At 37.6% G+C, this 21,291-nt stretch overlaps 2 protein-coding genes across 3 annotated transcripts in view; both read right to left on the bottom strand.

Annotated features, from left to right (window-relative positions):
* Positions 1–3,088, bottom strand: part of dscama (Down syndrome cell adhesion molecule a) — a 53,892-nt gene extending 50,804 nt beyond the window's left edge. The window contains exon 1 of the mRNA XM_056736013.1: positions 2,472–3,088. Within this exon, the coding sequence (XP_056591991.1) occupies positions 2,472–2,514 (43 nt within the window). The 5' untranslated portion in view covers positions 2,515–3,088. The remainder of the gene's footprint in view (positions 1–2,471) is intronic.
* A 9,061-nt stretch (positions 3,089–12,149) lies between these two features.
* Positions 12,150–19,665, bottom strand: tmprss2 (transmembrane serine protease 2). Of its 2 annotated transcripts, XM_056737358.1 has the most exons (14): positions 19,272–19,664; positions 19,082–19,153; positions 17,557–17,827; positions 17,388–17,480; positions 17,180–17,293; positions 15,894–16,023; positions 15,559–15,678; positions 15,429–15,472; positions 15,165–15,327; positions 14,914–15,083; positions 14,722–14,817; positions 14,242–14,384; positions 13,991–14,143; positions 12,150–13,865 (listed from the first exon to the last, which is right to left on the bottom strand). In XM_056737358.1, the coding sequence occupies exons 2-14, from the start codon at positions 19,094–19,096 to the stop codon at positions 13,857–13,859; spliced, it is 1,521 nt and encodes a 506-aa protein (XP_056593336.1). In that variant the 5' UTR covers positions 19,097–19,153; positions 19,272–19,664; the 3' UTR covers positions 12,150–13,856. The 2 variants fall into 2 exon arrangements, with proteins under 2 accessions (XP_056593336.1, XP_056593335.1); XM_056737357.1 differs by having other exon boundaries at positions 12,150–14,143; positions 19,272–19,665.
* Between the last annotated feature and the right edge of the window lie 1,626 nt (positions 19,666–21,291).

Below are 21,291 nucleotides of genomic sequence, written 5' to 3'. Positions count from 1 at the left end.
CCATATGACTTTGTTTCTTCATTGGAATGCTAAAACTTGATGTTGAAGAGCTCAAAAATATTTTTTATTATAATGAATGCATCCTTTTCTTAGTATGATCTTTTTACTGTAATTTAAATTCAGTTCAATCATCTGATCACAAAATTCATGTCCCTGACTCGATAATCCACTCTCAAAGAGATTTAGATTATAATAATTATTAAATGATCAGTTTTTTTTTTTTTTTGTTTCTTTTGCATCCCTTTTTGAAATTTAAAGGCCTAATTTCTCATTTATTTTAAGGGGAAAAACGAGTATGAATAGGCTACAATTCTTCACAGTTTCTCCTTTTATGTTCCACAGAAGAAAGAAAGACCTACTGCAAAGGTTTGGAACAACATAAGAAATGTTCATTTTTTGGATGCACTTCTCTTTTAATCGCTTTAATTTGATTTGTTAATCTGGGACAAGAACAACTGTCCAACTGTCCAAAAGACGGTCTAGGAAAAAATCAAGGATGAAAATGAAATCCCAGCTGGGATGTTCGAGCGGCTTGGGAATTAATTTATCTTTAACACTCAGATAAAGATCCCATACGGCTTCGTAAACAAGCACCCAGTGTTTTCCTCCGTACATCTGGCAGCCATTACGGAACACTTCCGGGGTCACCTGCACAGGAAGCTCCAAGGCCATTGCACCAACATACATTTCAGGGGTTTCCATAGAGACCAGTGGAGAACTGGGCTGTGAGCTTAACCAAATCATGAAAGCCTCATTTTGTATTGCCTCTTTTTCTCTCTCTCCCCCACACACACCCGCAAGATACATGCTACACTGCCCTAAGAGAGAGAGAGAGAGAGAGAGAGAGAGAGAGCACTGCGCTAAAAGAAACAGCACTGCATCAAAAAACTGATCAATGTATCATCCGAAATACCTATATATACTATACCAAACACAACGCAACAAATTGAAACATATCGATCAAGCAGAAACTCTTAAAATGCATTTTAGGAATGCTCATTTACACCCAGTTCAGCAGGCACTCAATTCTGCAAAAAAATCCCTGTGAGATGATAATCAATTTTATTGATATACCATTAATTGAGGTTAAATGACTGTGTGCATTCAGGCTTTGTCACAGCCCAACGGAATTCCGGCAAAGCTTGTGAAAACATGATTGAAAAGATTGAAATTTTACAATTATCTTGCAAAAACTGCCTGTGGTTGATTAATCTGCTTCCGTAAAACACGAATGAAAAACGTAGTGTACGTCGTGGTTCGTCTCAACTGTAAACCAGTGCTCTACGACACCCTTTGTGCTAAAGCATCGCTGTGTCCTTTCATTTTTTATTTTTTATCTTTTCCTCAAAACGCATCTCTGGGTTTGTTTCATTCACTGTTATCACCGGTCAGTGTGGAACGACCCATGTCGGATATAAACGCCCCTGAGTGTTACACTGTTAAAACCATCTAAATGCCCCCATTTTCCCGCATGCTTGCACCCCCCCAATACCTCTCTCTTCCACCATAAACACACCCATCCTGATTTAGCCCAGTAACCAGCACCCACTCACTGTCTCTCCATTTTAAAACCATCAACACATTCGCCTCCTGTCGAGCATTTGCAGTAGAATTTTAGAGGTCATAGGATTTGGAAAACCCAAATAAAAATAATAATACTAATGTTTGAAAAAAGGGTTAAGGTCTCAAATAAAGTGGCAATTGATTGACTGGGAAATGTTTTTTTCATTCAATGCCTCAGTGCCTCCTCTTGAAACATGGCGGCTAAGGCAGGATGTTACAATAAAAACATTTTTTTTTCTGAGGAATTTCCCAGAAAATGTTTACTTTAATATCACTAAACCAGCTTTACCACTTTATAAATTCTGCTCTTGGATTTGTGTTCTTTTTTCTTGTACCCTTAAAATATTCTTTCTGGTGAATTTTAGCACATTTTTAAGACTATTCTAAAATATCTATGGTCATGAAAAAAGAAGCAAAAACAGAAGGAAAGAAAAAATGTCAGTTTTACGTCATGTCATCAGTCATCCATTTCTTGACAATCATGATGCATTTGATGAGATTTGCATATGCATTCATGCATGTTATGAATTTAAAACTGTAAAACATAATACAATGACATCAGATAAGGTTTTTCACAAACAGACAATTAAATGCTCATTTAAGAATCAATTGCTGTAATTTACTTTTGCAAATTAATTGTGTACCTTTCAAACAAAATAACACGCATGCTTTTTGTAGCAAAACGGTATTTGATTTTGTAAACTGTAGCCTAAAAAAGCTAAAAGAATGGTGCTGTGAAATGGTGTGTAGCGTTGAATACAATTAACCTGCTGATAAACGAACTCGAGCTGCGCTGAAATGGACCAGGACGCATCACATATTCCAAACATCACAACATGATTGATTTCATACTTAATTCATGGCAAATATAATTCTTTCAAGTGCATATAAAAAAACAGACCGCTTACCATTCAAAATGCACTGGAAAAAGATGATGGCCAATATCCACATGCCCCGGACCTTTCTATCTCCAAACTAAGGTTTTTCTTTGACCGCTGCGCACTTTTCCTCCGAACAATTCCTTGCGTAAATATATTTCAATTATCTTTAATTAGTAGTTCCACTAGAGGAGATTCATATGAACCGAAGCTCTCTCTCACTCTCTGTTCCTCGAGCACACGCACGCACGCACTGTCGCTCGCTCGCACGCGTGGCTGAGGTGTGCGCTCCCGGCAAATCGTCTCCGTTAAAAGCCGAGCCGAGCTCCAGCTGTGGCGCGAGATGGTGCGAGGCAGGCAGGTGCGATGCTGAGTCAGAGCGCGTGCTAACTGAGAGCACTGCGCACAGGTGTAGCCTCATACAACGAGAAAGCCCAATTAACTAAAACGCGGAAAGTAAATCCAGTCGAATTAGTAACAGGCGAAAATCATATCAGAAACTTTACAGAAAAAGAAAGAAAAAAGAACGAAAAAGAAAGAAAAGAAAAGGCCCTGAAATTCCAGCTCTTAAATGGATAGAGATGATGGCTGTTAGCTGTACTCAGAGCAAAATCCCTCTTCACCGCCTCGCACCGTCCAGCAGTCAGCAGCAAGCATCTTCCCCTGCTGCACTGATGACTCCAGAGCTCAGCATCAGCACCACAGCATCACACAACACAACAGCCTCTCTCTCTCTCTCTCTCTCCATCCTCTGTCTCTCTCCTCCGCAGCCTTAAAGGTGCAGGGCTACTGTTCTTAAAGAGAGGGTCCAAACACACCAAGAAATAATCACATGATCACAGGTTTAAAGCACCTATACTACACATCAATTAATTGCTGGCCTCACATTGTTGTCAATGTAAAACTGACAAATACTAACGGTAAGATCACAGTTGTGTGTGACGGCTTCTTCTAAATGATCTTAATTGCAAGACATGAATTTATGTCATTTAATGTGATTTCCGTTAGGATTCAGGACCCCTGAGGGCATGTGAGTTATTTTCCGTCCCTTAAGCTCCCTTCATTAATTGACCTTGACAAATCAGAGCATTTGCCTCTTGAGCAGTGAGGCGTTTGGCCGACTCATTGCGTTTTAGGAAAAACATTAACCTTTAATTAGATTTGACTAGCCATATACACAGACCGATATAAATAGAATCAACGAGTTGTTCCTGAAATATTTAGGAAAAACAGCCTTTTTAATTGTTAATACAAATAAAGATAGTTGTATTTGATACGTAACAACAAATGTAATATGTAAATGTATGAATTGTTATATGTAAAATATAACATGTAATATTTTAATGTATAGTGTTATATAAGTTTATAATATTTAATTATATAATTTTGTATTTTTATAATTATGTAGCCAACATAAAGCCTATTATTGTATTGAATCTATCTATTGTGTGTGTTAAGTGTATATAGTGAGTATGTAAATAGATGTATATGCAATTACTGTATATATGTTGAATTTTCCATACATGCATTTATCCAAATATAAAAATTGTATGGTATATGACTGTGGATTGATATGACAAACATGAAATGAAATAGATCTATTTTATTTCTGTCCATTTTTATATAAGTTGTGATAGATTTTTTGCGTTTGAGTTTTTCACAAAGCTACATTGTAAAACTATTATTACTATTTATTGTAGTACATCTTTAGCTATAATATTTTGTCTCGCTGTGATTTGCAGACAAACTGGCCCTGTCCTGTCTTTGCAGACTCTGCCTGTGATTTTCAGGTTCAGCACAGATCTGTGATGGCTGCAGAATAACAGAAGCTGTCACTCATCACTGTCAAACCCACAGCACATCATTAGAGTCAGCCACCGGGACACGACTAACCCTCAGCTCAGCTCCGCTCCGCTTTCTCAAGATCTGCTCGCCCGTTTACCCCTCTACATTTAAAATGCATAAAAAAAACAAATGTAACTCAGAAAGTCATGTCTGATGAACTCAACAGGCAGCATAAGATGCGAAATCAAAGCTTTGATAACATTTTAAGAATCATTTGTGTTTTTACATGAGCTGCACGAGTCATATCTTACCCCTCCCATCCCCCCCAGACACACAGCCGCCCACCCTATACCCAGCACAACCTCTGCACCATTTACTGAATTACACAGCTCTCTTCCCAGGATTCCCTGCCATAGCAAATTTTCCTTTTCGTCACATTTATGTCATTCTGCGATTTATATGACCCGCACCTGTGTTTGAAAACCTGTGCTCTGTGTATACCCTCTGTACATGAGCTGGTTTATCGCAACAGAGCCGTGCTTCGGTGTTGTACCGTGGGATGGTGTCAAGCATCTGCTCAGGCTGATGTCACACAAAGCATCAAAAGCAGGAAAAAAGATGCTTTTGTAGTCAGCAACAACGGTAATGCTCAGCTCCGCGCAGCCCACGGGAGCAGCGAAGGGCGGTTCATGCAGCAGGTTTAGCCGGGGGTCTTCCGTTGGTTGCCATCGCAGATACCAGGTGACTCTTTGTGTTCTCTCTCAGGGAGCGAGACATGTGCACCAGGTGGAAAGGCGTCGCCCGTCTCCTGTGGTTTGAGCTTTGGTGACTCCAACCTAGAGGATATACAGGAGAACATGAGGGGCTGGATCAAACAGAGAACAGCGCATGCTCATGTTCACATCTGTTTTAAAACCTTTTTTTATTCCAACCTGTAGAGGCTTTTTGTACATTGACTTTTGGCGCAAAATGTTGTGCGGTACATGCAACATCAGAATAAGTAATGATAATGTATTGCTGTCCCATTTCTTTATCTTATTTCAGAACAAACGGTCAATTGACTTAATGTTATTTAAACATTATAGACTTATCTCAAGACAGCATGAAACCGTTCTTCGGATTCAAATATTCAATACAATAACTGTTTCCTATAAATTTGTGTTTTCAGCATCTCTTCTACTGGCTTTTTTGTCGACGTGGTTGATACCCATTACAGTTATGAATAGTCACTGCATCTGGATAGTCCCTGGAGCTCTGGCTATATTTTGCCCTCACAAGCATTTCTCTGCTCGAGCATCAGCAATGTTTCAGCTGTTGGGCTGGAGAATCCATTACAAAAGCATACATAGCTCTCCCCGGACCCATCTCACACGCTCCTTCATTTCATCTATAATGCTATTAGAATAAATTGACAGGTTCTGACTGGAGGCCTAGAAAACACAGATCTTCCTCCTAGTTGTGGATAATATATTTTCTGTGGCATTAGAAATACATTGGACAAAAACATACACCGCATAATATTATTGTACATGGAAACAAAGATTTTATTATAAATATTACAGGTCACTTCTGTCCTTCAGAATCCTTGTAACTTTATATATCATTATTTTTATTTTTGCCGTAAAATATTATTATTAGTCACCCTTTATGTTTGTCGCTGGGTTTTGCAAATATCTAACCAACAAAACATATTATAAAAGTGCTTGTCAACTCTGACAACATAGTACTTAATCATTTAAAAATACAGTTTTTTCATTTCCCGAAAAACAAGGAATTATGACATTGTAGGTTTCAGAAGGAGAGCGATGAGGTGCATTATGTGATCATGTTTTCCTGAGGCTCAGTGGTCAGAGAATGGCGCTAGCAACACCAAGGTCATGGGTTCTATCCCAAGGGATTGCATATTTCAGAAAGACAGGTAAAGTACAATGCAATGTATGTCGCTTTGAATGAAAGTGTCTGCCAAATGCATAAATATAAATGCTTATTATGCAAAACTAATAGTGGCGTATACCTATTATCTATTTTTTTTTGCTCAGAAATTTCACGCAATTATACAAGACAATGTTTATCCACTATTATACAGGTACATTTAAATAATCATTGCGTTTGGAGTTCTTAAAGGCCCACTGCAATGCCTTGGAACGCGCAGCTTGTTCGACTTGATGCGGCGCCGAAAGATCTTACATGCGGGTGACATCAAAGTACCGCGAGAGCGATTCGAAAGCAGACTTTTGTATGTTTTTTCGGATCGCTCTCGCGGTACTTTGATGTCATCCGCCTGTCGGATCTTGCGGCGCAAATGGTATCACAAATGTCATTTGACCTCATGAGAAAATCTCATACTTGTCTAAAATACTTTGATCTCTGTTTGATTTCATTAATGGCAACAGCCGTATGATAATATGAATGAGCTCGTTTTACAGGAGAGTTCCCGCTTAATAAGCAAAGTCCCATGAATCACCGGGAGCTAAATGAAATGGCCAATCTCTCACACAAGAGAATAAGCGCTTTATTGGGTTGAACAGTCTTAATGACCTGCTGTTGAGAATCCATGTATTGATCATATATATTGAATACTCCTGGTCTAAAAGCTCAGCAGCATCTTCATCTACACATCATTCCTTAAAGCAACATGCATGCAGCTGAGAATCTGTATTTAAAGATACAAAATATACAATTCGTTCTTGTAATTTTGCCTATTATAGTGAATATAGAAGCGCTGAGTCTTTTTCTTCCCTCTCATTATGACACTCTAAACCCCCCTGTCTCATTGGCCACTGACCACCACCCTCCTGCTGGTGTGCTATTGGCTCTTCACGCGTTCCACGCCCAGCAGGACTCTTGAGACGCAATACAATAAAGAAGTGCTCTGTAAGATAAAGAGAGAGAGAGAGAGAGAGAACCATTGAATGAAAGAGGCTTCTAAACATCAAACAGTACCTTCAACTTAAATTACTGTTTTATTTTGTGACGTGGTCTTAGTGTGTTTCACTACTGATTCATGTACACAACAATTAAACCAAACAGAAACACTGAAATTTGCATTTTAAATATGAAAAACAGAATTAGGCATAGGCACAGGATAGAAATGTGTGAAAATGTATTAAGCAGATTAGCTTTGGCATCATTTCCAATGAAGTAACCAATAAAGATTTTTTGAAAGGCGGTCAACTTGGTTGCCAAGCAAACCACAGAATGAATGAAGAACATGCTTGAGGTAATACAAGATAACTAAGTCGAAAGTGCTCAAAGTCAACAAAACACATAAATATATAATATGTCCCTGAGGGCACGCATACAATGGCCAGACATCTATTTATCTTTGAAATGTTTATGGGGTATCTAAATCTCTTCTTTTTAAGATGTCTGTCAGATATTTATTAGACAATAATAAGAATGTGATGCTTTACAGATGTACTTCCTGATGTTTTACGGTAATTTACGTTTACTTAATATTCTGGGAGACTGATGTCTGCTTGCGAGACGGTACAGAACTGAACTGCCGGGCAGCTGCTGTTGGGTTTGATGCTGCACAGTAATCAAAGGCTGATTGTTACTCTCACAGACATAAAACACATCTGAGTCAACTTCTGACAAAACCCTCAGACACGGGCTTGCAGTGTTGCTTAGTAACCAAAGCACATGGCTGACCTTGTATGTGTGGTCATAAAAATGTATGAAGTTCTTTTATTTATTTATTTCCCGGTTTTGTTCATGCTCTCACTTTTTGCAATTCTCTGTAGACCAGGTCTCTGTGACAGGTTGCAAGCTACGTGCGGTGACTATCATATATGATACTGTATATCATTATTTTGAGTAACAATTCTTAATATTTGCAAGTCTACATTAGACTAATATATTTTGATGTATATCTAAACAGGAATTCTATTTTATCTTACCCTTCTCTTCTAGCTGCTCTATTATGTTCTACTTTCTTACCATTCTATTCTTTTCTATTCTATTCTATTACCTTGTTCTACTCTACTCTACTCAATTACCTTGCTCTATACTATTACACAACTCTAATCTATTCTATTACCTTGCTCTACTCTACTCTACTCTACTCTACCCAATTACCTTGCTCTATACTATTACTCAACTCTAATCTATTCTATTACCTTGCTCTACTCTACTCTACTCTACTCTACTCTACTCTACTCTACTCTATTACCTTGCTCTATACTATTACTCGACTCTAATCTATTCTATTACCTTGCTCTACTCTACTCTACTCTACTCTACTCTATTACCTTGCTCTATACTATTACTCGGCTCTAATCTATTCTATTACCTTGCTCTACTCTACTCTACTCTACTCAATTACCTTGCTCTATACTATTACTCAACCCTAATCTATTCTATTACCTTGCTCTACTCTACTCTACTCTACTCTACTCAATTACCTTGCTCTATACTATTACTCAACTCTAATCTATTATATTATCTTGCCCTACTCTACTCTACTCTACTCTATTACCTTGCTCTATACTATTACTCAACTCTAGTCTATTCTCTTACCTTGTTCTGCTCTACTCTACTCTACTCTACTCTACTCTACTCTACTCTACTCTACTCTACTCTACTCTACTCTACTCTACACTTATCTATTCTATTACCTTGCTCTGCTCTACTCTTCTGTATTCTACTCTATTACCTTGCTCTACTCTACTCTACTCTACTCTACTCTACTCTACTCTACTCTACTCTACTCTACTCTACTCTACTCTATTACCTTGCTCAATACTATTACTCAACTCTATTATACTCCATTACATTGCTCTACTGTACTCTACTCCATTACCTTGCTCCATACTATTACTCAATTCTAATCTATTCTATTACCTTGCTCTACTCTACTCAACTGTACTCTACTCTATTACCTTGCTCTATACCATTACCCAATTCTATTCCGTCTATTACCCTGCGCTATTCTATTCTAGTCTTGTTGCAGACCAGTCAAGTTCTTCTACCATAAACTTAATCAATCATTTCTTTTTAAATCTAGCTGTGTGAACAGAGGCATTGTCGTGGCCTAGAAAAGGGCCCTGATCCAAGTGTTATATAAAATTAGAAGCACAAACTTCTCTAGAATATCATTAAATGCTGTTGCATTAAGGAAATGACTAAAGACTAAAATCATTTGAAGGGGGCGTCCCGATGCTTCTGTTCACATTATTATAGTCTATACATGGCGATATACATTGTGCTAAAGGCCGACTGCAGTTGATCAATTTAGCAGGACAACCCCCTCCATCTGTCCCACAGGACACACAGATGTTGAGTTGGCTGTCTGCACAGCTGCAGGCCTGCCATGCATGGCAGAACCCGCAACTGTCTGACGAAGAGACGGCAGGTTGGCACAGATGGTGTGGAGTGGAGGTGTACCGGGGGCTGATGTGAATGGGCTGGCAGTGAAAAGGCAAGGGCAGGTACCTGCATCTCCTCCATCTGGACCCATTGCTGGAGAACAGCCACAGGATGTTAACATGGTTTCGCCTGAAGACCTGTCAACATGACAGACAGCTGAAAGAACAGGGCTGAGTTTAGTACATGCAGATGTTACACATGCCGCTAAGAGAGTTAAACGTCTGTGCTGTGTGCTTGAATATAATAATATGGACCTATTATGATTATAATGGATATCATGTGAACTCAGTTTCTCTATCATGAGATACATGGCCAGGTATAAATATGCCACAGTTTGGGTTAAAAATATTTTCTTGTTGCTTTTCATTTGCCTTCAAAATCCCAGGCAATTTGGTTCAGCAGGTCATAAAATTAAGTCTTTTATCATTATGGGGAAATAAGAGGCATTTGTAGCCAAAACGAATTGATACACTAATTGTGCCATTCAACAACTGCATCAAATGATTTGACTTATTCTTATTATATAAAACATCACATTAAAAAACAAATAAAGGCAGGGCATCAGTATGCAGCTCTGGTTTATTATTGTGACTGGAGCTCAGAGATGCTGGAGACTTCATTTACTATCAGAAAGGGTGTCAATCACTCCTGCAGTGGACATTCTTTACTGTGGCCCGAGGGCTCCAGTGTGACCTAAATACAAAACTGTCAACAGAAAACTGACCAACAGGCTGAAGAGAATCACAGGGAATATTCTGTCTATAGATTCTCAAATAGATGATTATCCAATGCACACAATTTGATTTGTATGTTGCATATATGAGAAATACATTTTAGGATCTATAAATGATGCTTTGAATCGACAGAATAACAAAAAACTTAGCCTTACAAAATGCCATTCATGCAGAAAAATACTTTATTTCTGAAAATATTCAGTACAAAAAATGAGGGTATAACATTCTGGTTTTAGGTAACAAACATCCCATGATAACATGTAAAATACAGAATACAATTTTCATTTTTTAAATATAATGAAAAATTCAAATGTATGGATCATGATAAATTGATAATTAAACCACATTTAAGGTTTTTTAAATAAACATTATTTCTGATAAAGACAAAGACAAAGAAGTGTGATACTTATATGAAAGGCTCAAATGTGAAATCAAAATTTTAAAACATTAAAAATATAATTGTGAAATTATTTCTCATTGCTATTGTTTTAATTATTGTTTTAGCAGCCTGGTAGTGTTTGTAGTCTTTTCTTACTTCAAAAATAATAACAGAGACTGAAAACCAAACTCTTCATGTCAGACTCAATTTTCTCATCAAAAACCGAATTCATGTATTTCTTTTATTTGGCTTTAATATATCACAAACGATTACATGCTAATTACCATATAACATTATAATTGTCTATATTTATTTAAGCAATGAATTCATTTATCGTTTAAAATATGTATATATTATATTAACTTATCCTACTATTAAATATTAATAACAATTATGTTAAATAAAAATGAAGGGAACCCCCACAACTCGTGTCTTACGTTGGCGGATTTTTCATCTGTCAGCAGCGCCCCCGTCTGTTTATCACGAGAACTGCAATCCACTGTTGTATTTCCCTTAAAATGAGCTGAAAACCGACTTGATTTTTCGAGCACATCGTATTTTCACATCTTGTCTCGGATCAAATATCAACAATATCATTACAAAAATCGACTATAGTTTACGACTATAAATACCTGATTAAAGCTGATGGTGCAGAGTTAAAGGAACATACCAAAAAGGGGCATAAAACATATTGTTTTATATTTCCTACAATGTCAGCAGATTGTGTTCAACCAATTGGACTAATATGTTGCTGAGGTGAGCTGATAGTTGATGTTATTAGCTGATGTTAAAAGCTGCAGAGACTACACACGGCTAGTACAGGGAATGTATGAACACTGATGTATGACATTGACCCCAAGAGGAGAAAGAGAGAGAAAGAGAGAGAGAGAGAGAGAGAGAGACCCACAACTGCCCAGTAACAAGCTCTCCCCCCTCATTGGCTGCAGAGGCGAGTGTATTTGATCAGGCCCTCCGACTTAACAACGCATTCTGTTTGATCGGCAGACACGCAAACTGCACATGAGAGCCGAGCGATGACCTCAGCATGTGGAAAATCTGTGCCTTGGTACCTGGAGAACTCCTTAAAGGGACAGTCGACCTCAAGAATGTAATTATTTTCAATTAATTCATGTTGATAGAAGAAACCAGTATTCTGCCACAGGGAATACAAAGTAATGTCACCACAAGAATACTCTATGTGTGGGATTTGACATATGGGTGCAGATGACGACAACACATTTTGGAGATAACTGCCTGGACAATCCTGCTGACGAAACCACAAATTCTACTAATTCAATGGTTTTAATGGGATCCATAAAGGTTCAAGTGGCTCTCTACTGGTGTTGGGTTCTATTGGTAGGATTTTATCTGGCGAATGGAAACTAGAACAGCAAAAGAACAGCATTACATCTGAAATAAGAACGAAACACAAGAAAGAAATAAAAAATCACATTTTTAATGGTTTTTCAATGCAAACCAAAAGGGACACGATGACCGAAACAGAGTTACAGCCACAAATGATTTCCAGTTTTGTCAGATCTTACAATACTTTAACAAAGTAATTTAACAAGATGGATAATTCGTATATATTTGTATGATGTGAATCTGACAATTCTAAACCTAATGCTACTAAAACGTACAAATGTGATTGCACAAATTGAATTACCTCCTACAATAGTTACATGTATAAAGTGCCATAAAATTGTGTTGTCCTGTTTTAAAGCTCCCGCTCATCGTCGAAAAACTTGCCAACACCCTGTTGAAAAAAACACCAAATGCTGGTTTGGTGTGTTTTGATGCCGGTCCGGGCTGGTCATGTGCTGGTCCATATGATGTTTTTTTCAACAGGGCCATCAGGCGAGCTGAATCAGTTTAAGTTTTATGACCCTTTTCAGCATTTTTCCCCGATGGAAAAAAAAGTCACAGGATCGTGTTTGTTTGTCAACACACGGTGGGTTCCCTGCCAACGCTTCGCTCTCACAGACACTGAGAATAAAGCTGAAGATGAAATGGGTTCCCAGGCTGCCGTGTAATTGCCCAGCCCTTATGCTGAACCCCTTGAGCATTCATTCAAATGAGTCTGTAATTGCCACATCTGTTAACCCTCTGAAGAGCCGTCAGCCGAGTGTCACGCATCTGCTAATTGGTACAAACAGGTAGCAGACGCTGATCTTCTCCAGTGAGCATCTGCCGATTAGAGCCGCAAATTCAATGAGCAGTGATTAAAGGTCCTGCTAAAATGGAAAGGAGTGGCTTTAATGCCGCTGCTGAATATGCTATAACACCTCATAATGGTGCCGGGAACCGCGGTGCTCCGTGGGTTGGTGTGAATTTATATTTTCTGGTGTGAAGAACAGTCAAGGAAAACAGGTCATAAGAGCTTTGCTGCTGCCGTTTGGTCAGATGATTCTGAGCCATAATGTTTCATAAGATTCTTGTATTTATCCAACATGAGGTTCTGCTCCGGTTCTTCTGTCTCCTGGACTTTCCACCAGATGATCATTTCCAATAAAGTTTAAAAAGGCTTTTCGTTTTCAAAATAATGTCCATTTATATTTTCTATATATACATTATATACAGTGCGATTACACATCAATAGTGGAATTTTTTTAATAAAAGTAAAAAAGAAAAAATTTGACTTTGTACATAAATGCTTTTTAACTTTTTTTAATAGTTTTTTTTTTACTTTAGTATTTACTAAAGCCCTTAAAAAAGGGCGCGTTTGATTATAGTGATGTGGGTTTGATTGCCCTTCTCTGTTGTTTGCTCAAACACACGATCTCTGACTGTATTCGTGTGTTTGAAAAAGAGGAGGAGATTCAAATGAAGCTTTTGTAAATTTAAACAGCCACAAACCACAGAAAACCAGAGAACAGAATTGTTTGTGATGTAATACACCAGCATCAGTTCAACATTACACAACTGTCCTTTATACAAAACAACAAAGTGCATATTATAGCATATTGTGGATCTGACGTAATTATTTACACTACTGAAAATAAATACTTTGAATAATTAATTATTTTAGATTAATATTTCAACACAAAATCTAAATGAAAAATGTGCACTTAAAAAGATTCCAAGATGTGTCGGTGGTTTTGATCAGTCACTCTTCCCAAACCTTCTTTACACATAAATATATGTAACCTAATATTTCTAAAGAGAGAGAGAGAAAGAGAGTTTTTTTCTCTGGCATGGCATTATTAATAATGATATTGATAACAATAAAAAAAGAGAATACATTTCAGTGTCACTATTCAGAATTACATTTGAAATCTTACCCGCATTTGTTCATAAATCCAGTCATGGAAGTAGGTCACATTTCCGTAGACTCCGGGCTTATTTCTGAGCGCACATCCATCACCCCAGCTAGTGTCCCCAACCAGCCACCATAGAGAATTCTCATTTGTGACAAGAGGACCCCCACTGTCCCCCTGTATAGAACCACAGTTATTTAATTTAGCCTTCAGAAATATTCCATTTATTTACTCTTTAAAACAAGTAATTGTGTTCTATAGTGAATGTTTCTGACCTGACAGGAATCCACTCCACCCGCCAGTTTACCAGCACAGATCATGGTTTTTGTGATTTGCCCGTTGTACACCTGCCCGCTGTTACACGTCGATCTGTCGATCAGCTGGATTTTGGCTTCTTGCAGGGTCTCAGAGCCAGATCCTTTAGGAAAACACAAAAATACAATTTTACAGCTGTTTGACTGAGTAGATCTTATTTCTGTCCAGTATTTAAAGGGACAGTACATTCAGAAATAGAAAAAGGTTTAAACATTTCAAATCCATACGCTGTTCTATGGAATACAGAATTTTGTTTTAAATATTCTCATAACATCTGATGCTATTCTAAACGCATAATCATCATTTGGAAAAAAGCTTTTGTGAATATTCTTTAAAAAAAAAGTCAAATTGAATGAAGAAATCAGTGAAACATGTAATGATCTTATTTTGGGGTGAACGTTTCCTACACATGTCTGTTTCTGTAAAAAAAAGTTTCAAACCTCCACTACGCAGAGCCCCCCATCCTGTGACATAACAGTCTCTTGGGGCAGAGAAGTACATGCCCGCATTGGGCAAACACACTGGCCTGACGTTAGCTGAAAAAAAGACACTGTGTTAAAGGAGAAGTTCATACAAAAAAATGATGTGATTATGCATATTACCACTATGGATAAAGTCCAACTAGGTCTTACATGTCATCTGGAGCGGAGTGTTCAGCTTCATCAGAGCAACATCGTTCTCGTTACTATTTGAATCAAAGTTGTGCTTAATAATTCGATCCACTCTATTTCCAGTTGTATGTAACATCTCACTTTGAGTCAGATATCCAGCGAACACGGTCCATTGCCTTGGATCTGAATATCTGCAAAGGGAGTTCAGTATTTCATTTAGTATAGTTCATCATAAAGTCATTCAATGAGACGCATTCATTGAGAGCACTTACTTTTCAACACAATGTGCTGCAGTGAGGATCAAATACGGAGTTATGACAGATCCTCCGCACAAATGATTCCTGTTTATCTGCAGACTGACCTGCCATGGCCACACACCCTTTGAAGTCACAGTGCTCCCGCCCACAATACGGCTCGCTGTGTTCCTTCCACAATCTAAAATTCAGAAGCAAGAACATAATGCTTGTATACTTTACTGACTTGCCTCTCTAAAATACAAACACATAGCAATGAAGAAATACACACGGTTATCTTACCAATACATTTGAGCGACACTACTCTGTTAGACGGGCAGTCTGAACTGGAATAACATAAAAAAAGTATCACAAGAAAACCCTAAACCACGAACATAAGGAACTTCAGGAAAAAACGATCTCTGCAATGTACCTTTTAGTGAAAAGACTTTGAGTGGTGTTATTTAGACCAGTAAAATTAAGAGATTCTCCCTTCACCATCATGTAGTCTAATGATCGAGTAGAAGTCTCCACATAGCCAACATAAGTACTACTATAGCATAAACGACAAACAAACACACAAACAAACAGTTTTAGACAATCTCACAGACAAAATGATCAAATCGTACAAGAAAAATTTGCTGAAATTTGAATGTCAGTGTAGAGATGTTAAGTTTCTCACAACAATTACAGTAAAAAGGTTTTGTGTTTATAGACAGAATTTCAGATGAAAAAAACAGACTTGACAGAATCAAGCTAAAACATCACCTGGGGTACCCGATGTCCTTGCACGCTTGTCTTCCGAGATCGTCATTCCATTTATCTGAACACATGGGCTCCCATGTCCGACTCTCATTAGAGTACATCTGAAGAAGGAAATTAGATCCGTACAGACGAACTATGAAAAAAAAACGACAGATAAAGAAGTCAGATATTCATACTGTATAAAAATCCAGGGGCATTTTTTTGTCAAATTATATATTTCTTGTAAATTCTTATAAATCTGTGTATTAACAGTTTTTTACCGTATTCCACTGTAAGAAAATCGACATAAAACTTTTTTAAAGGGGTCCCTGGCGCGGCAATTTTTTTTCTGTGTCCTTCATGTGTTATAAGTTGCCCATGCATGTATTAGACACGCATTCGATCTCAAAGCAAATGCTCACCCACACCCGCACAAATCTACGTCAGCTCGTGGTATGATTTGACCAAATGTAAACGCAAGTAAGGTGGGTGTACCTGTCGGCACAATTGCTTTGGAACTTGATGTTCCAAATATGGTAAGAGGCGTTACATTTTCGTCACACGCTTTCAGTATTCGACCAATCACTACACACTGGTTAACTGGCCAATCATAGCACACATCGCTTTGTTAAAAATCTGACCGTTTCAGAGAGGCAGGGCAAAGAGGAGATATAAACATGCACGGTATCTGGAAATACAGCGTTTTTAACCTTATATCGTGTAGACACATTGCACTACATCTAAAACAAATGATAACATCGTTTTAGCCGTGTCATATCACACCTTTAACGAAAAATTCAGTTTCTCAGGATTTTCTTGTAAATTTGCAGTCTTTTCTTGTAATTTGATAGGGTTTTTACCATATTTCAAAAACAGTAACTGTAAAATTACAGGCTATTACATTATACGTAAACGATCTATAAAAAATGACTGTCAATTTTCACCGGGTTGTTGTTTAACCGGGTTTAGCACAAATCAGTTTTACAGAATATCAATGTTACTACTACAGTCCTGTCTCAACCTTTTTGACTTGAAGCCCCCTGCTGTCCACAACACTATTTGAAGATTCACAATTACTACCTAATAGAGCTTGGCATAGCTAAAAGATGTATATATACACATTTTTGTGTTTTTTTAACTTATATTTAAGTGCTTGTTTTGTCATATTCCAAGTCATCTCGAGGACCCGCCCACCCTGGTTAAGACACTGCTGAATAAATGTATCCTCTCTAGACACATTGTGATAAATTCTGGGAAAAATTCAAAGAAGCTCTGTAACATAAACTATTAAAACAGCTGTTGAATCTTACAGCATTGTGCTTCATCTTCTCCTGACGGACAGTCCGTCACACCGTTACACCAGTCTGAGTGGCCAATACATAAATTATCTACTTGACATTCTCGTCCATTGCACTTGAACAGACCTGCCAGAGGACAAACACAGCATATTAACAAAAAAACAAGCAATTGAATAATAATAATATTATTTGTATGACATCCGTATTTTGGCGATCTTACCAAAATACCAAAGCAATACAACTATGACAGCGCAGACAACAAGGAGAATGATGACTGTGGCCAACACCCACGGCCATACTTTTCTTCTGGGACCTACCACATAGTCAAACTGTTACTTCATCAAATCTAAAACTCATGAAAGAATAAAAGTGTAAGAACGAGATACCACCTTTATGGACAGGTATAGCAGCGTGGTGCAATGCAGGTGTGGCGGTGTAGTGGGTATTAACAGGTGCCGTTTGAGGTGTGTACTGATGCAGACTCTGAGCGGGTGAGTATATCTCGGTAGGGTACGAGGGTGAAGTCCTCTGGTATTGTGGCTGAGGGTTTGGGGGTCCAGGGTATTGCTGTGAAGTTGGGTACATCCCATGTGAAGGTGCGTATGGAGGAGCTCGCCGCTCCTCGTGTTGAAATCCATAGTTTACATAAGGAGAATGGATCTGAGGGAAAATTACAAGGCTTGCATTTAAAATGAACATTTGTTATGTTTAAAATCTTTTCAAAGTAAAATTATGAAGTGAAATTCATTATACTGTTTTTAATCGCCTATGATTATACCACGTTGTTTGAGAAATAAGAAGTGTGTTCTGGTATCTCTTCTTTATCAGATCTTAGCTGTTGCTCTGACATTTATTATAATAATAATATAAAACTATCAAAATCATGAATCAGCCTTATATTACTTGCAAGGAAGGCTCATTTAGCTTAAAAAGTAGCCTAAAACAGAGCCTTTCTATCGGTTATTGTTAATTCAATGTAACATCATCTAGTGAGTTAGATTTTAATGAAAGGTAATAAACTATTTTTATATGTTATGTTATAAAATTTATAAAATGAAAACAAAATGATTATGTATACTCTACAATTTAAATATATATAAAAATATAAAATGCAATTACGAAATAAACATGTATTGAGGAATTAAAGTAGATCTATTTTGATCTATTGATTTAAAATATTAGGTTTCCTGTAGCTCATTCAGCAAATATTTCCTTACATAAATGACTTTGCAAAAACGTAACGAAAAAATTGTCACATGCTTGTCAAATCTGGGCTGAGTGGGTGGAGAAAAACAAAACATTTCCTTATTGTTTGCATTTTACACAGGGACACTTAAATAAAAAATGCCAACAATGCAAGTGAAAAGGATATAATGATTATGATCAGGTCATACAGTATAAACAACAATCTCATAGAACGGTTGGAGACCAGAAATTCCCTAAAAGCTTTATGGGATTAGATATGGACCAGTTTGTTTTGTTTTACTCCGCTGATAGTATGGCTTGCATGGTCCAAGGTGATCTAAATAAAGGATTGGCTGAAAGACCTTGATAAAGAGGCAACCTTGGACCTGTAACAAACCAGCAACTATAATCTAAACACCAGCCGGACTTCCCTTAGCTAAATTATACAACAACATTTTAAGTGACGTTAAATGAAAGAAACAGCTAGAATTGAGATTGAATATTTTATGTTAAGGTCAAAAACGAAGAAGAGAAACGACCTAAAGAAAGGCTGATGAATCATTTATAAAATCTTCTGTTCATTATCAGAAGTCTGGTTAATGCTTTATAAACTTACACATCTAGCTAAAACTGGTTCTTGGTTAAATGAAACCATACAAAACGATGTAACATAAGAATATAAATATTGAAACATGTTCAAAAAAGCACATTTAATAACTGGATTATTACCGTATTGTCATTCATCTTCTCCACTTTTGGGTTCCTGGTAAACTCAAGCCGACAAATTCCTCAAACCAAGTTCTGAAAGTTGAACAAAGTAAAAAAAGACATTATTCAAATTATACAAAACATTATAAACATTATGATCATAAACATGAAGGATTTGACAAAGGAAGACATTGTGTGTGTGATAACGTACCTTTCAGAACTCTGGGTGTTTAAGTCTCTCTATTCCCTGTCTGTATGTGTAATGAGCAGCCAAAGCCACACCTCTGAAACTTCAGCAGTCAGGTAAATGCAGATATGCAAATCTCTAAAATCACCTGCATGGTGAAACTTATGAGTTACTTGTTCCCCCTGCCGATTGTTCTTGTCGAGTCGTCTACCGGAAGTATGGATCCCACAGCATTTTTGCATTGTACTTTACTAACCAAATGAGTAACAAATGGAAAAAGCAGAATCTTCTTCCGCTTGAAAAGGAAATCAGCATTCCTCTGACAAGTTTCAGTTCGCTTCACCATGATAGACTCTCAAACCCATTGTTTTCTATATTGCCAATGAGAACATACTTTTAAAAAATGATCCCGAATGTATTGACATTCAAGTCACAGTAAAGACTAAAGCAAACACTGAAAGCTAACAAATACGACCTTTAAACCTTCTGTGTGTCAAAACTAAACAACCACTAATCTAAAACACTCAAGTTTAATTCTTAGAGAAGTGTTATTGATTTTATTTTAACCTTGATGACATGACAAAGGTTTTCTTTTTGACATATTCAGTTGATGCAGATCAACAGTGAACAATTGAACAAAACGTTTATAAACAATAGTCACTAATGTATTTTTCTGGGATTGGTCAACTATGCAAGCAGGAAATCTATTTCGACCTCTGAGAATGACCTCATCCGTCAGAAGCTTTAACACCATTGAAAGCGTCACATGACAAAGGCTTAATCTGTAATCAGATATCGTTCCACTTCCTGTTCAGTATACACTTGGACACATTAAAAACAGAGTCAATGTTTTCAGCTCTCTTCAAATCAGGTGGTTTTCTTAACTTTGTTCTGACACAAGGGTCAACGGCGGCCCTGCTGTCATTCAGTAACTGAGATCTGGGCGGAGACTTTGCCATCCATGACGTTACAGGTGCACTCATGTGTTCCTGTTAATATTTGACGCCGAGATGTTAAAACACAATAACATCAATATGTGTATAAGGAAGAAACTAAATAGGGAAGCTGTTTAAATAGGTTTTGTGTACCACATGAGGTGAAATGTGATCAATTTGCAGTATTCTGTGGTTTACCTCAAGGGTCAATTCTTTGTTCAACCCTGTTCTCCTTATATATGTTACCCTTGGGGTCTATTTTTAGGAAATTTGGGATTACCTATCAATGCTACGCTGACGATACGCAACTGAATGCCCCGCTAAACCCAGTGTATAAGTCCTGCTCTACATTGGTCCAGTGCCTAACTGAAATAAAAGCATGGATGGCGGAGAACTTTCTCCACTTGAATGCGTCTAAAATCGAAGTGATTGTGTTTGGACCTTTCAGCTCCAATCCATTGATCTCTAGTCATCTAGGGTCGCTGTCTCAAAACATTCATCCTCATGCTGAAAACTTTGGTGGTTTTTTTTACTCCGAGATGAACTGTACAGGTTAATTCAGTGGTGAAAACATGCTTCTATTTTATTCGGTTAATAGTTTAGATAAAACCTATGCTGTCCATGAGTAATTTAGAGAAGACCATCCATGCATTTGAATCAACCAGGCTGGACTATTGCAATTCTTTGTTCTTAGGTCTTCCTCACTCAGCATTACATAGGCAACAGCTCGTGCAAAACGCAGCTGCCAGATCATTTTTTCTTTGTGTGTCTGAATATTAGATGTAATGTACAGCACTTTGGGCTGCCCTGGTGGCAGCAGAAATGTGCTATATAAGAAATAAAGCAAACCAAACCAAATGTGGGATTTGGAAATTAGGGTTAGATTTTTTTGCTCTGGATGTTGCTGGTGGATTACGGTCAGCATGTCTGCATTTTTCCCATCAAAAATTGAGTTTATTTCTAACAGGATAGTTAACAAAAGCTTTGAAGGGATATCAAGAAATTGATCGAAGTTTTCCTACAAGTTTTATGCTATAAATTGTTTCTTGCAGAACAAACTAGTTTCAGTTCACTGTCAGCCGGGTTGATCAAAATGGACCAACGAATGA

This window comes from Triplophysa dalaica, chromosome 22 (genome assembly GCF_015846415.1).
Source record: "Triplophysa dalaica isolate WHDGS20190420 chromosome 22, ASM1584641v1, whole genome shotgun sequence".
NCBI classification, from domain to species: Eukaryota; Metazoa; Chordata; class Actinopteri; order Cypriniformes; family Nemacheilidae; genus Triplophysa; species Triplophysa dalaica.
Note: the sequence above shows the minus strand (reverse complement) of the source record. Positions and strands in the feature narration are given on the sequence as shown.